This window comes from Quercus suber, unplaced genomic scaffold (genome assembly GCF_002906115.3).
Source record: "Quercus suber isolate HL8 unplaced genomic scaffold, Cork oak 2.0 scaffold_532, whole genome shotgun sequence".
Taxonomy (NCBI): Eukaryota; Viridiplantae; Streptophyta; class Magnoliopsida; order Fagales; family Fagaceae; genus Quercus; species Quercus suber.
This window is the reverse complement of record NW_027069980.1, coordinates 531,616-546,692: the sequence shown is the minus strand read 5'-3', so window position 1 is coordinate 546,692 and position 15,077 is coordinate 531,616. Positions and strand designations below refer to the sequence as shown.

The 15,077-nt window shown below is 36.0% G+C and overlaps 2 protein-coding genes and 1 pseudogene across 2 annotated transcripts; 1 reads left to right on the top strand and 2 right to left on the bottom strand.

The window, feature by feature from the left end:
* Nucleotides 1–212: 212 nt before the first annotated feature.
* LOC136063467 (perakine reductase-like) lies at nt 213–4,137 on the bottom strand. The gene is made up of 7 exons (XM_065763909.1): nt 3,959–4,137; nt 2,602–2,766; nt 1,901–2,104; nt 1,631–1,803; nt 1,347–1,443; nt 991–1,144; nt 213–728 (listed from the first exon to the last, which is right to left on the bottom strand). Exons 1-7 carry the CDS (start codon nt 4,055–4,057, stop codon nt 553–555), a joined length of 1,068 nt encoding a protein of 355 aa, XP_065619981.1. The 5' UTR covers nt 4,058–4,137; the 3' UTR covers nt 213–552.
* A 763-nt stretch (nt 4,138–4,900) lies between these two features.
* LOC111993906 (probable aldo-keto reductase 1) lies at nt 4,901–6,480 on the top strand (annotated as a pseudogene).
* Nucleotides 6,481–6,565: 85 nt separating this feature from the next.
* LOC111993912 (perakine reductase) lies at nt 6,566–10,161 on the bottom strand. The gene is made up of 7 exons (XM_024025747.2): nt 9,929–10,161; nt 8,603–8,773; nt 8,219–8,422; nt 7,913–8,085; nt 7,631–7,727; nt 7,227–7,380; nt 6,566–6,951 (listed from the first exon to the last, which is right to left on the bottom strand). Exons 1-7 carry the CDS (start codon nt 9,986–9,988, stop codon nt 6,776–6,778), a joined length of 1,035 nt encoding a protein of 344 aa, XP_023881515.1. The 5' UTR covers nt 9,989–10,161; the 3' UTR covers nt 6,566–6,775.
* Nucleotides 10,162–15,077: the final 4,916 nt, after the last annotated feature.

Below are 15,077 nucleotides of genomic sequence, written 5' to 3'. Positions count from 1 at the left end.
TAAATGCACATTAAATCCAAACAATCTTTTCTAAGAAAAAGTGATCATTTACCGCACACAATGTTTAAACATAGAAAAAAGAAAAGCTTGCCAATCTCTCTATGCAGAAGCCCCCAAGCTATATATTGAGGGATTGCAGCATCTCAATCAAAGGTTGGACAGCACTCCTCTATGCATTGCAAAACTGAAGAATTCTAAAGAAGACAGAGATGGAACACAAAGCATGGAATCATAAAAATAGAAAAAAGATGTGACAGTTCCCACCATCCAGAGGGGATAATGATAATGAAGCATGCAACTATTTCATATGGAAAATATAGAAAAAAAGATGTTGCCACAAGTATTAACTAGGAATCTCGCACTAAATGCTAGCATAACAACTTATTCATCATGCATTTGCAATTCCTTTATAAGTAGATTTCTCTCTCCTACCCATACATTCATAAGATATAGTTATATTCTTTTCTCACTTATTTTTCCTACGATGCAACAGCAGAGAAGAAATGTTTCACTTCAAGGTTGTGCTTTAGTCTCTATATCTATAACTTGCAATTACTTTGATGGGGTATTTGCAACCTCCCAGGCATATTTAGATAATGCAGCTGTATTTCTTTCACCAGCCACTTCACTGATGGGCATAGCATCACAAATTTCTTTCAAATCCTCTTGTGTAAGCTTCACTGCCAAGGATCCAATGTTGTTATCAAGATTCGTTATGTTAGTTGTCCCTGTAAATCATCCTATCAATAAGTTTCACATCATGCTCTACTAATGAAACAAGAGTTGTCAATTAAGTGCATAGTTCTTAAGTTATATTTCAGTAGGAAGTAGGAACAGAATTGAAGAGTAGAATTTCATTTTTCATAGAAATCAGAAAAGCTATTGATTGAAGTGAACAAGCAGTTGCATAAAGAATTCAATCATATATATATATATATATATGTATGTGTGTGTGTGTGTGTGAATATAGCACAAGAAAGACTAATATACCAGGGATTGGGATTATATCATCTCCCTGATGGAGAAGCCAAGCCAGAGCTAGCTGAGGGGGAGAGCAGGCATGCTTTGCAGTCAAGGTGGCAAATCGGGCATATAAAAGTTTGTTCTTTTCTAAATTCTCCCCTGAGAACCTTGGGTGCATAGCCTGCCAGGAATATTAACATCAACATAAATTCCAAATTTTGTTGTAAGAGAATTGATTTAAAACATTGTTAATACATGGAATTACTTAAGACGTTTGTGTTTGGTAGGGGGTGGGGGAGTTGGAAACCTGTTTCAAGAAAAGAATCATATGGGTTTGTAATAGAAAGCATGAAATTAGTTAATAATTATTCATAGCAACATACCAACCTACTACCAGTAGGCAAGCTCTCAACAACTGCCTTCCCACCAAAGAACCCTCGACCAAGAGGGCTATATGCCACTAAACCAATACCAAGCTCCCTGTTCCAAAATGGTGGCAGCTTGATGAACTAATACGGTTTAACAATGCATTCAGATTTTGAAATATTCTCAATGAATCTAATTCAAAATATTCTAAGATTGCAAAGGCAACACGCTTCACATATGAATCTTGATAATATGGTTTAACAATGCAAAGACTAGAAATTTAGAACTATATTTAACAAACCGGCAAAGTGGAATTATCTCATCTTCAATTTCACGGGTCCATAAAGAATATTCCATTTGTAAGGCAGTTATGGGATGAATTGCATGGGCTCTCCTTATTGTGTCTACACTGGCCTCTGATAAGCCAATGTATTTTATCTTTCCTTCTTCCACTAGCTTCTTGAGCTCCCCAATCTATAAAGAACAAAGTGAACAGCCATGACTTGAATGTAATCTTGTGCATTTTAAATAATAGACATTTGAGAGGAGGACAAAGTCTATCGATCCTTACAGTATCCTCAATGGGCACTGAGAGGTCAACACGGTGCTGATAGTAAAGATCAATGTAGTTGATGTCAAGCCTCTTAAGACTAGCTTCACAGCATCCCCTTACATAATCAGGGGTTCCCTTTACCCCATATTTACCATCCTCTAATCTGATAATGCCAAATTTTGTAGCCACTTGAACTTTTTCCCTAGGAAGCTGTTTTAAAACCTGAGAAAACAAATAGTGATAATAATAATAACACCAATGATATATCTGTCAATCCATGCAAGGATGTGAATTTTCCACCAGATCATTTCTAGAAATGTTGCAAACCTCAAAAAAAAAAAAAGAAAAAAAAAGAAAAAAAAGAAAAAAGAGAGAGAGAGAGAGAGAGAGAGAGAGAGAGAGAGAGAGTGGAGAGATTATCTGCGTTCAATTGTACTCAATTTGTCACGAAACTACAATTAATTCTTGTCAGATAATTGAAGCATATCCTCAACTAGTCTTATTATTTTTGTTCTTCAGAGCCTCTTATTGTCATATTGTCACTCAATAGCCAATGTCATGTATTTCCTCTTATTAAATTAAGAAAGAAAGAAGTTCCCACAAACCTTGAAGGGAATAACCAAACAGACTTGGGTATTTGTTTGATCCTACACTAATTCAATTTGGTAATACACACGCTCAACTCAGGTTAAAACTTCAAAATAAACAGAAAACAGTACCTTGCCAACCATGATTTCATTATCATGATTATTTCCATAGAGATCTGATGTGTCAAAGAAGGTGATACCCCTATTCAATACTTCCTTAATAACTGAACAACCAACTTCATTAGAGTGAGGAGAGTTGTATGATAGTCCGGCACATCCATAGCCTAATCTAGAAACCTGCAGTCAAGAATTGGATGCATAAGGAGAACACAATAGTTTCTCAATGAAGTTAACACCATAACGAGAAGTTATGAAACCAAAAATTTGGATTTCCACTTAGTCCCCAAGATCTTCTCAATTTATCATCAGAACCTGTCAATTTCTCTAGTTCTTACACATGGAGTTATTTTCAAGATGGTGGTCATTTTCCACAGTTACTTTTATGCAGAATGATCCTAAATTCCAATCCAATGGGACACTGCTAACATAATGTTCTAATACTAATTAAATAAAAAGAGACTAATTTTGCTAGTAGGACTTGCAATTATATTCTAAAAAAATTTATACACTCCATGCTTCTGAAGACCTTGTCTGAATTACAAAACCTAGTCTTGCAATTTGTGTGGAAATTAGGGGCTCTCATTTGCCTTTGTGATTGTAGAAACAGAATCTGCAGCTTCTGATTTAAAAGACTTGACAATTACAGTGTAGTACTAAGATTATCACCATTGATATCTCTTCATATGTATCTTTGTTCATATATTTATGTAGGTAAGATGTTCCTCTGTATCATGATGAAGAATCTCACCCATGTCATTCAACTTCATGATTCCAAATGACTCACTATATGCTTGCCTTCCTTTCAAAAGCCTACCGGGTGAGGACTGATTTTGATTAACATTGAAAGCATTGTAAAGATATGAGCATGGACAAAATGAATGCATCTAATCTAACACACAGCAAGAAAAGACAAAGCCCTATGGTTCATAATCTATAGCAATATTGGGTAAAAAAAGATTTGTATGTCAGATCCCAAAGAATTAAAATCTGAGACTACTAAACCAGTAAATAAAATGTCATCTAATTTATCTTACTATTATCATTATGTAACTTAGGAGTAAAATTTCCAGTAACCCAATAAAACCTGAAAAACCAAACCTTAATATATATATATATATATATAAATTTAAAAAAAAAAAAACCTGCACTCCTGCGCAGTCCATAGATGAGAAACTAAAAAGAATGACTTCACAAGATGAAAAATAAATAATGTTATTGATAATTAATCAAATATCAGACAACTACTCTTGTAAGTTGTAACTAGGAAAGAAAGCCCAAGAAATCTAAATAAGGGAAGAATACATATGTGGTGACTGGTGAATGATATTGAGAGGAGAGACAGAAGGAAGTGAGAAAGAAAGAAGCTGACCTCCAACCCTTGACTGCCAAGTTTGACTCTTGGGATTTGTATCTCTTCTTCCATTCTCGACAACACAGGAACTGGAGCTTCAATGAAAAATATTCTCATGTAAATACTTGGGAGTAGGGACCAATGACCATTCCTCTTTTTCCCACTACCAAAATTATGTCTCGCTATCAAAAAAAAAAAAAAATTATGTCTCGCTCCTAATTTATATTCGTGACAGTTGGTGCAGAGTTTTTATTTTTTATTTTATTTTTATGGAACTCGACTTTATGTATGTAAATTTTTTGGTACGGAATTCGAATATATATATATATATATGTGTGTGTGTGTGTGGATCAGTGACTGCAGTGTACATATTGGATTGAATTGCACCTCTGTGTTTTCTTGATATTTGTATTTTGGACCAGAAAGTTTAAAAACAAAGAAAAAGACTCAATGCTTCCCTATTGGGTGTCCTTACGAGGGTCCCTATTGGGCTTTAGAGAAGGTTTATCATCCTTCCTTTTGACAAGGGACATTGTGAAGCTTGCAAAGATACGCTAATCTATAGTAGAACCCTAATGATTTCATTTTAATCCAAATCTAGGGCGTCAAATGTATTAATTAAGAACTTGTTAATACACCCACAGAGGAGCAAACCACAGAGAGTAGCCATAGATGGTTATTCCTTTACTTTTAGTACTGAGTGTGGGTGTCATAGAGTAAACCACAAGTATCTCCATGTTCTAAAGCAAACCAGGGGTCGCAAAAAAGCCGTCAAATTGAGAAATTGGACAACTTTAGTGATTTAGCATAAGACTCCTACGGAAAACTTGTTAATCTTATGTGAGATGGACTGCTGTTAATTTCTGCTATGAGAATTGTGAAAACAGATGGAATTTTGTCATTCAAACAAAGCCTCCAGAGTTTGTTGAACTTATGTGAACTTTTGATTGTATGAGCTTCATGATAGCATCTTCATCTGTAAGAAGAATAGAAACAGACCAATTGTATCAATAAAATGAACATACCTCCAACATGGACACTACATTGAATCCCAAATTATTGGATTGGCACTAGTTTTATTTGTCTGAAACCACCTCAATGTTCTTATTCTGGTTTACTTTTCTGAGTTTAGGTTTCTAGACTGGGCTTTGGATGCCTCAGACTTTCTGGAATACTAAATGCTCCTTTATCGCATGAAGCTGGATGCTCAGTTATAATGGAAGATTTTCAAAGGCTATAACTTTCTTTGATACTGCAAATGTCTATGGAGATAATCATGATAATGAGATCATGGTTGGCAAGGTACTGTTACTCTCTAATCACATTGAAAGGAAAATGATGTTGAGTTCACACCTTGCATGCATGTGCTTGCATGCCAAGTAATTAATTGTGTAAGTTTGGTTTCAGTTTGCATCCAGTTGAACAAAGTAGCCCTAGGAACATCTATATTCTGCCATTGATGGATAAAATTAATTGTCTTTTGTCTTGTTTTAGGCTCTGAAGCAGCTTCCTAGGGAGAAAATTCAATTAGCTACAAAATTCGGTGTTGCTATGTCAAAAGAAGCTCAATTATTGTCTAGGATACCCTTGAGTATGTACGGCAATGGTGTGAAGCTAGTCTTTAAGTATCTTGATGTTGACTATATTGACCTGTACTATCAACACCGTGTGGACACTTCAATGCCAATAAAGGATACCATGAGTGTCAAGATATTTACTTTTAATTTTAAATTGATAAAAACTATTTTTGTTTATTATTTATTTTTATATATCAATGTACCGCACTACATTTAAACTTCATGTCCTTCTGCATTAGTAGTCATAACCAATTTGGCATGGTAAATGGAGGAGCTCATGAAGCTGGTGGAGGAAGGAAAAATAAAATACATTGGGTTATCAGAACCTAATGTAGACACAATATGAAGAGCTCATGCAGTTCATCCCATCATTGCCTTACAAATGCAGTATTCTCTGTGGACCCGTGATATTGAGGAAGATGAGATAATTCCACTTTGCAGGTTTTTTGATATCTAGCCTTCTTTGCATTTCAAAGCCACTTGAGTTATTTACATTGGTGAAAACTTGTCTTTGTGCCCTTTAAATTGGTTATGAATCAGATATTTTGATAACAATATAACATCATGAAATTTTAACATAGTTAAAAAGTTTTTGTTAATCTCACAGGGAGATTGGAATTGGGATAGTGGCATATGGCCCTCTTGGTCATGGGTTCTTTGGTGGGAAAGCAGTAATGGAGAGCTTGCATAATGAGAGTATGCTGGTATTCGACTACAAATAAATAATGCAGTAACTCCATGTTTCCCAAGCACGCATGCAGCCATTTAAGTATAAATGTTTTAATTAATATACATACATACATATGTGTGTGTGTGCGCACACGCTCTCTCTCTTTTTAAATATGTATACTTATATTGATGTTTCTGGCATAGGCTATTCATCCAAGGTTCATGGGGGAGAACTTATAGATGAACAAACTTCTATATGCGCAACTTGCCAAACTGGCTGAAAAGCTTGTGTGACTGTGTCTTGCTTTTTTGTAGACAACATGACATCAAAGCTTGTGTCTCGCTTTTTCTAACATTTCCCACTTTTTGGAGGCGATAATGATAACACAAAGCATAGTGATTAATTAATCCACTGATGAGGAAGTTTGTGATGTGTTACCTCAGCATAGGACAAAGTCATACATAATAAGGATATATTTACATCCTCTGCTCATTATTTCTCCCAAGCAAACATAGACAACAGGACAACAGAGAATTGATGTTTCCCTTCAGTGGTTTGTGCTTTAGTTTTCATATCTACAATTTGCAATCACTTTGATGGGGTATTTGCATTCTTCCAGTTATACTTAGATAAAATGGCCAAATCTCTTTCACCACCGACTTCATTAACGGGCACAGCATCATCAATATCTTTCAAATCCTCTTGTGTAAGCTTCACTGCCAAGGATCCAATGTTGTTATCAAGATTCTTAACTTTAGTTGTCCCTGTAAATCATCCAATCAATGAATTTCACATCATGTTCAAATCCAAGTTCATGAAACAGAAATTTTCAATTAAGCAAAGTCTAACAAGAAAGGGTCAAAGTTCGTAAGTTGTAGATGTAGTAGGAACATAATTCTCTAACCATACAATTAAAAAGTAGACTTTCAATTCTCATGGAATTAAGAAAGAGCTATTGGTAGAAGTGAGCAAGCAACCACATAAAGAATTTAATCACATATTTGTGAAGATAGCAAAAGAAATTAAGAGACTAATATACCAGGGATTGGGATTATATCATCTCCCTGATGGAGAAGCCAGGCCAGAGCTAGCTGAGGCGGAGTGCAAGCATGCTTTGCAGCCAGGTTGGCAAGCCGTGCATATAGAAGTTTGTTCTTCTCTAAGTTCTCCCCCATGAACCTTGGATGTATAGCCTATGCCATAAATATCAATGTGTATAGTATACATAACAATATATAAGTATACACTGTTATCTTGAAGGGTATAAAGAGATAATGTAATCCAATGGTGGATTTGACAATAAGCACTTCAAATCAAAAGCAATTGAGTAGTGTAGCATTATTAAAAGCTACATTCAAGTGTACTTGAACACAGTCATATAAATATATATGTTTGCGTTCAGAAACCATGGAATCACTTTATTATTTATTGGTAGTCACGTACCAGAAAACTCTCACTAGGCAAGCTCTCAACAATTGCTTTCCCAGCAAAGAATCCATGTCCAAGAGGGCTATATGCCACTATCCCAATGCCAAGCTCTCTGTGAGATTAACAAAAACTTTTAATGATGATGTGAAAATTTCCTGATAGTCTATTGTCCTAAAAATATCTGATTCATAACCGATTCTAAGGTCACAAACACAAACTTTTAATTATGTTAAGAATTCAATTGCCTTTAAAATTCAAACAACAGAGCTAGATTTTTTTTTTTTTTTTTTAAAAGACCTGCAGAGTGGAACTATGTCATCTTCGATATCACGGGTCCAAAGAGAATACTCCATTTGTAAGGCAGTGATGGGATGAATTGCATGAGCTCTTCTTATTGTGTCTACACTAGGTTCTGATAACCCAATGTATTTTATTTTTCCTTCCTCCACCAGCTTCTTCAGCTCCTCCATCTACCATGCCAAAATAAGTTATAACTTCTAATGCAAAAGGAAATGAAGTTTGAAACCAGTACAGTCCATCCATCAAATATATGAAAATAAATAGATTGTATAAATTTAAAAGTACAAATATCTTATCACTCACGGTTTCCTCTATTGGCACTGAAGTGTCCACACGGTGCTGATAGTACAGATCGATATAGTCCACATCAAGATACTTAAGACTGGCTTCACAGCATTGCCGCACATATTCAGGGGTGCCCTTGACACCAAATTGACCTTCCTCTAATTTAGTAATACCAAATTTTGTAGCTAGTTGAATTTTCTCCCTACCAAGCTGCTTCAGAGCCTAAAAAGACAATATAATTAATTTTTTTAATCAATGTTCAAATATGGATGTTCCTAGGGCTGCTTTGTTCAGTTGGATGCAAATCAAAATTAAACATACATAATCGATAACTCAGCATGCAAGCAAGGTGTGAGCTAAAATGACATTTTTCCCTTCAATATGATTAGAAAGTGGAAGTACCTTGCCAACCATGATCTCGTTATCATGGTTATCTCCGTAGATATCTGCAGTATCAAAGAAGGTTATACCCCTTTGAAAAGCTTCCTTTATAACAGAGCATCCAGCATCATGCGATAAAGGAGCATTTAGCATTCCAGAAAGTCCGCCACATCCAAAGCCCAATCTTGAAACCTACACCCAAACAAGGAAACCACAAGAAGAACATTGAGGCAGTTTCTTGCAAGTAAAATTCATACCAATCCAATAACTTGTGTTTCTATGTAGTCTTTAGGTTGGAGGTGTGTTCAATTGATCAATACAATTGGTCTGTTTCTATGCTTCTTACAGATGAGATGAAGATGCTATCATGAAGCTAATATAATCTAGAAGAATGTTTACTTAGTCTTGCTAAATATTATTCTGTTATCTGTATAAACCTTACCTCTATAAGTTCACATATATTACAACAAACTCTGAAGGCTTTGTCTGAATGACAAAACTTCATCTATTTCCACAATTCTCATAACAGAAACAGCAGTCCATCTCACATGAGATTCACAAGTGCGGTGTAGAGGTCTTATGCTAAATCATTTCAATTGCCCGATTTTTCTATTCAAAGGCTTTTTTGCCACCCCCAGTTTGATTTAGGACAAGATGATACTTGTGGTTTACTCTATGACACTCCCACCCACACCCACTGTACTATAAAGAATAATCATCTGTGGTTATTCTCTGTGGGTGTATTACAATTTAGGGTAATACAATTTAGTTTACAGAATTTCCATTGCCACATTTGTCCAAAATTAGCGTTTTTTTACGCACTTCACAATTTCCTAGGTCAAAAAGTAGGATAAGAATCCTGTTCTAAGGCCCCCCAAAAAAATGGATTTATGAAGCAAATCTCAAGGAGCTAGAATTTAAAACTGAAGCAGTACTTAAATTGTCATTTTTCTTAAGAACATGTGTCATATTACGTCCATATGCATGCAGATGGTTGTCATATAAACTATTATTCTGGTGTAAATATCTAAAGCCCCTAACAATGCAAACACAAAAACAATTCTTTACAAACCATGGGTGAGAAATTGAAGATCGTAAGAACCTGATAAGGAAACCCAACAGGGAAGCATTGAGACTCTTTCTGGTTCAAAATACAAACAATAAGGAGATAGAGATCTGTAATTCAACCCAGTATGTACACTACAGTAACTGATCCAATATATATATATATATATATATCTTGGATTGGTGAAAAGGGGTTTTGATGACTAGTGCCTATTAATTTTTGCAGGTAGTCCAATTATTATAATACTGGAATACCCATCAATCGGAGAAAAAGAAGCATACCTCTAGTCCCTGACTGCCAAGTCGTACTCTTGGAATTTGGATATGGGGCTTCTCCTCCATTCTCAACAAACCACTGCACAGCTTAATTTACTCTCTACTTGAAAAGATACTACTTTGGAAAAGGAAATGTTCCACTTCACAATTTTGATGACTCGTTCCCCCACCAACAAATGTTAAAAAAATATTTTGATTCCGGATTAGTTCCGGAATAAATATTTCAATGTAACGACTTTATTTTATAATATAAATACCGGATTTGATTGCATATGTTTTTTTTTTAACAACTTTACTTTTATATTATCATTACCAAACAAAATTGGTTGATGGGTATATTCTACCCAATGAATGATTTCAATACTTTCTTTGTTTTTTCTTTCTTTTTTAATAATGAGAATGATGTGATGACTTTTGTAAAACCTACCATCAAGGTTCTTTATAAATAAATTTACTTAGTATATGCTCGATGTAGGACTGGGACATAGCACCCTTCTTGCAACACACTCATCCAAGTCCAATCCAATACAATCCCAAAATTTAGGAGACAACATTTTTTTCTTGCAACATCTCAAGGGTCACCTTGTGTTGACTGTGCATGTGACAGTAGAAATCCCCCTTGGTGAAAAATAAAGAATTTGAATAATTAATATAACATAAATGAATCCAAGCCTATAGGTTTAATCTTTTTTTTGTAAGTGGTGTCCCTTACGCATCAATTGGAGTTTCACCAAGGTATTATCTCCCTAGCATTGACCTCAATCTTAGTCTTCCTGAACATATTATCTTCCTGATGAATTGGACATAAAAGTAGTCCAGATATCCCAAACCGTATGCCTTGGTTTGATTTCCATACCTTCAGTTCTACATTTTCTGTGTGTCCTGTTACCAAGTCATTAATTAATGCTCTCGAATAGTTTCTGTTGATGCCTAATTAAGCATGACAGAAGCTAATTAAAGCTGCTATACCCGTATAACTAATCCCTTAACAATAATTTTTAAGGGTTAATTCCAGTGTTAGTGAGATAAACAGGCCTAAAAAAAGTTAAATGCTAAATATGAATGAGGTTATACCGTCGACCAACATCATCGATTATTTTCATAGATAAAAGAGGGAAAAGAAGAGCTACCTAAAAATAAAAGTATTCCTTAAGGTAAGCTTGAGATTATTTCCCTTCTTGTTAAAATTACTGAGTAAAGAAGAAGAAGAATAGTTTCCACGGGTATCCAATAGACTCCTCACCCCACAAGATAAGGCTTGTCTAATAAAAACTGATTAATTATGTATTCACAGTTCCATTATCAGGAGATTCTTTCTCCCATCATACATAACAAGGATATACTTACATCCTTTGCTCATTATTTTTCCCAAGCAATCGACGTAGACAACAGGACAACAGAGAATCAGTGTTTCCCTGCTGTGGTTTGTGCTTTAGTTTTCATATCTATAATTTGCAATCACTTTGATGGGGTATTTGCAACCTTCCAGGTATACTTAGATAAGGTGGCTGGAAATCTTTCACCACCTACTTCATTAATGGGCACAGCATCACAAATCTCTTTTAAAAATATTTTAATGCCATATTAGTTTTTTTTTTCTGGTAACAACTGAATCCTTATTTATTTATAGATTATCATTACGAAACAAAATTGGCTGATGATTATTTTTTATACGACGTTGTGTCAACAGCGCCAAACCAAAGTTGGAGCCTCTCCAGTCTACAAACTCTACATCTCCCCCAAGGCAATTTTGACCGCTCATGCACCATGGAGTCCAAATCTTCTATCTTACTTTTTTTATTCTAACTTATATTCCATCAATAAATACTTGTAACGTGTTTACCTAATTAATTAAATATTATTATTAATTAATAACTGTAGTATTAATAAGTCAATAATGATAGTATTTAATTAATTAGGTAAACATATGGTAATTTTGACCGCTTATGCAGCATGGAGTCCAAATCTTCTGTTCTACTTGTTCTGCTCTAACCTATACTCTATTAATAAATATTTGTTACGTGTTCACCTAATTAATTAAATACTACTATTAATTAACAACTGTAGTATTAATAAATCAATAATGATAGTATTTAATTAATTAGGTGAACACGTGTTTCTAAAAAAAAAAAAATTAGAAGAATACGTGGTAAGTATTTATTAGTGGAGTATAAAGTGGAGCAGGAAAAGTGAGATAGAAGATTTAGATTCTGCACGATGCACTCTGTTAAGCAAAAATATTTCATGAAATTTGGCAAGTTGAAGGAAAATGGCATTTTGATCCAAAACATGTGCATTGCCTAAATTTAGGCAAATTCCTTCTTCTTTTTTTTTTTTTTTTTTTTTTTTGGGTAATCTGGAAACTTCAATAAAAGAAACTAAAGGCTACCAGCAACATCAAGAATAGCCTTGTTACAAACAACACCTTCCTTGTTCGCACTAATAAGATCTAGCAAGTCCACAGGAGGATCTTGATACACACAAAAACAAAAACCTTGGAGCACCCCTTTCCTAGCTAAAAAATCAGCACAAAAATTAGCCTCACGATAGCAATGCCCAATCCGGACTTGGCCATATTGGGATATCAGCTGTCTACAATCATCAACAATAGGCATAACAACCCGGTTAGAATAAGAAGGATCTCTAATAATATCAACAACAGCTTTGGCATCTATTTGAATATCAATAGCTTGAAGATGCATGTTGTGACAGAGGTTTAGGCCATCGCGAAGAGCCCAAAGCTCAACTATAAAGCTTATGGTGACTCCAATGCATCTAGAGAAACCACCAAGCCAATCTTCACGATCATTCCGAATGATGCCACCATAACCAGCTCTACTTGGATTCTTTGCCATTCTTTACTAGACCGGCTCTGTAATCTTCCATACCCATTGAAGCATTAGCTTGAACCGAATCATGGTGAGAGTGTGGTGAGCTCCCAACTCCACCGTCAACACTCTCAAATTCTCCATAACCCCGCCGCCCATGTTGATCAGCTCCAAACTTGAACCCACTGTTTTGATTTGTCTTGACCGAGCAGATACTTAAAGTCCACTCGGTGCTGCTACTTTTAATCTCCTTGGTGCTACTGCTTTTAATCTCCTTTGTGCGATCAGACTGAGGGGAGTTTAAGTGGATAGCCTTACTCCTAGCAAACTCTTTTTTGCCCTTTACTGAATTTGAATTGGGCTTGCCTTTAGTTGAACCATGGCTGAACTGGCCTTTATTCCCAAGCCCATCACGTCCTAAGCCCGAGCTAGACACCTCCTTAACACACACTTGTTCCTTAGTCACCACATTCAGGCCCACATCCATATGGGCTTTTCTTTTTCCTTCATTCTTGCTCATTCGACTCAGCCCATCTTCAATATTTAAATTCTTATTTCCCAACGTCTCTTTAGAATTCACGTGATCAGCAACAGTCCTCTATTTCGCTACATGGTTGCTGCAACTTTTATCACCCACTTTAGAATCTTTCCTTTTCTGTGAAACTACCACCCAAAGGCTGAAAGTAGCACCGCTGGTCTCCTCCTCCGAGCTATCTCGATTTTTGGGAATATCCTCAGGATGTGCCACAGGTAATGATGGCTTTGGATTCCCTCTGTTATCGCTATCGGCAGTAGAGGAATCACGAGGACCTATCGATGAGCACGGTTTGATGGTGAACAAACAGAATTACCGCCGATGGCCTAAGCGACCACAGTCAAAACACAGTTGGTTCACCCCTTCATAAACAGCAGGCTGACTCCGCCATCCTATTAGCACATTGGTGACTAACGGCTTGTTCATGTTCACTTGAATGCATAGACGCGCGTATCATCCTCTGGCTTCCAAAGCAATATGTGTATCACCATTAAAACCGTCCCTAATGCCTGCCCAATTTGCCTGAGCATAGTGGCCTCATAATACTCTAAAGGCAATTCATTCAACCTGACCCACACCACCACTGAAGAAACTAAAGCTTTCGATGGCTTGAAATTCGCTTCCCATTTCCGGATGGATAAGAAATGGCCCCCAACAAACCAAGGACCTTTCTTAAGCACCGCTTCAAGATTCTCATCAACTGAAAATCTTAATAGGAAAAAATCTCTACCAAGATCCACCATGTCCACCCTCCCATTCGGTTTCCAGAGGTCCAGCAACTTAGAACGGAGATAGTAGTATCCCACATTTTTGCCAAAAACCTTTACAATAATCGCATTTGTCCACAGAGCCCGAATGCGTTGTTTAGTTTCCTTTGACAGGCACACCGAAGCAAATCATTCCCTAATCTCCTCAAGCTCTTTATCCGAGTCTGAATTCGCCTCCATCTGATCCATAAAAACAAAAGCTTGGGAGTAAACTCCCGGTATTTCCCCAACCAACTTGTCCTTAAAAGAAAGCTTGGATGGTTGGTTGGCTTCCCCACCCTGTGAAGCTCGTCTGTCATCTGAAGAATGATGAGAATCTTTCACTTTTTTGGTGTTGTGGGCTAGTTCATTTTCCTCTTCCAGGGAACGGGAGCGAGAGCGTTCCATTGAGGTCTATTGAGTTCTGTTTAAGTCTATTGAGTGGCTCTCTTTATGCTGCTATTGGTGGCTTTCTTTGTCTGAGCTGCAACTCGCTCAAGGTTCAAATTCCTTCTTTAAGGCCTTGAAAATAGTATTTTTGCTATTTATAGTAATATTTTTTTTCCTTAATAAATTTTGGTTTAAAAGTTAGAATAAGGTCCCATCTATTTTGGGATGTCTCTTAGAGACAGTATTTTCAATTTTCATAATTATTTAAATTTTACTATTTTTGTCAAAAATCACGACTTTGCCATCTAATTATGTGATTAGTGCGGATTAGGGTTTCTGGGTGTTTTCATAGCTGCCCTAGGGTTTCTTTTACTATTTAAACATATTGTAGCCTTCAGGGCAATTCAATTTTTCAGATTTATAAAAATATAGACTTTGTTTATTTCTCTCTGGTAGATTTCAAGACCTTATTAACTTGTGGATTCAGGGGACCCCTTGTGAATTCGAGGTTTTCATTTAGAAGCTAATGTGTTTAGTTTCTTTTTCCATTCAGAAAGTAACGTGTTTGTTTTCTTGTAGCTTCCGTGACATCACATCCACTTAATTGTAACAAAATATCAACAAAAGAAAAGAACACAAAATAACTCTTTTAATAC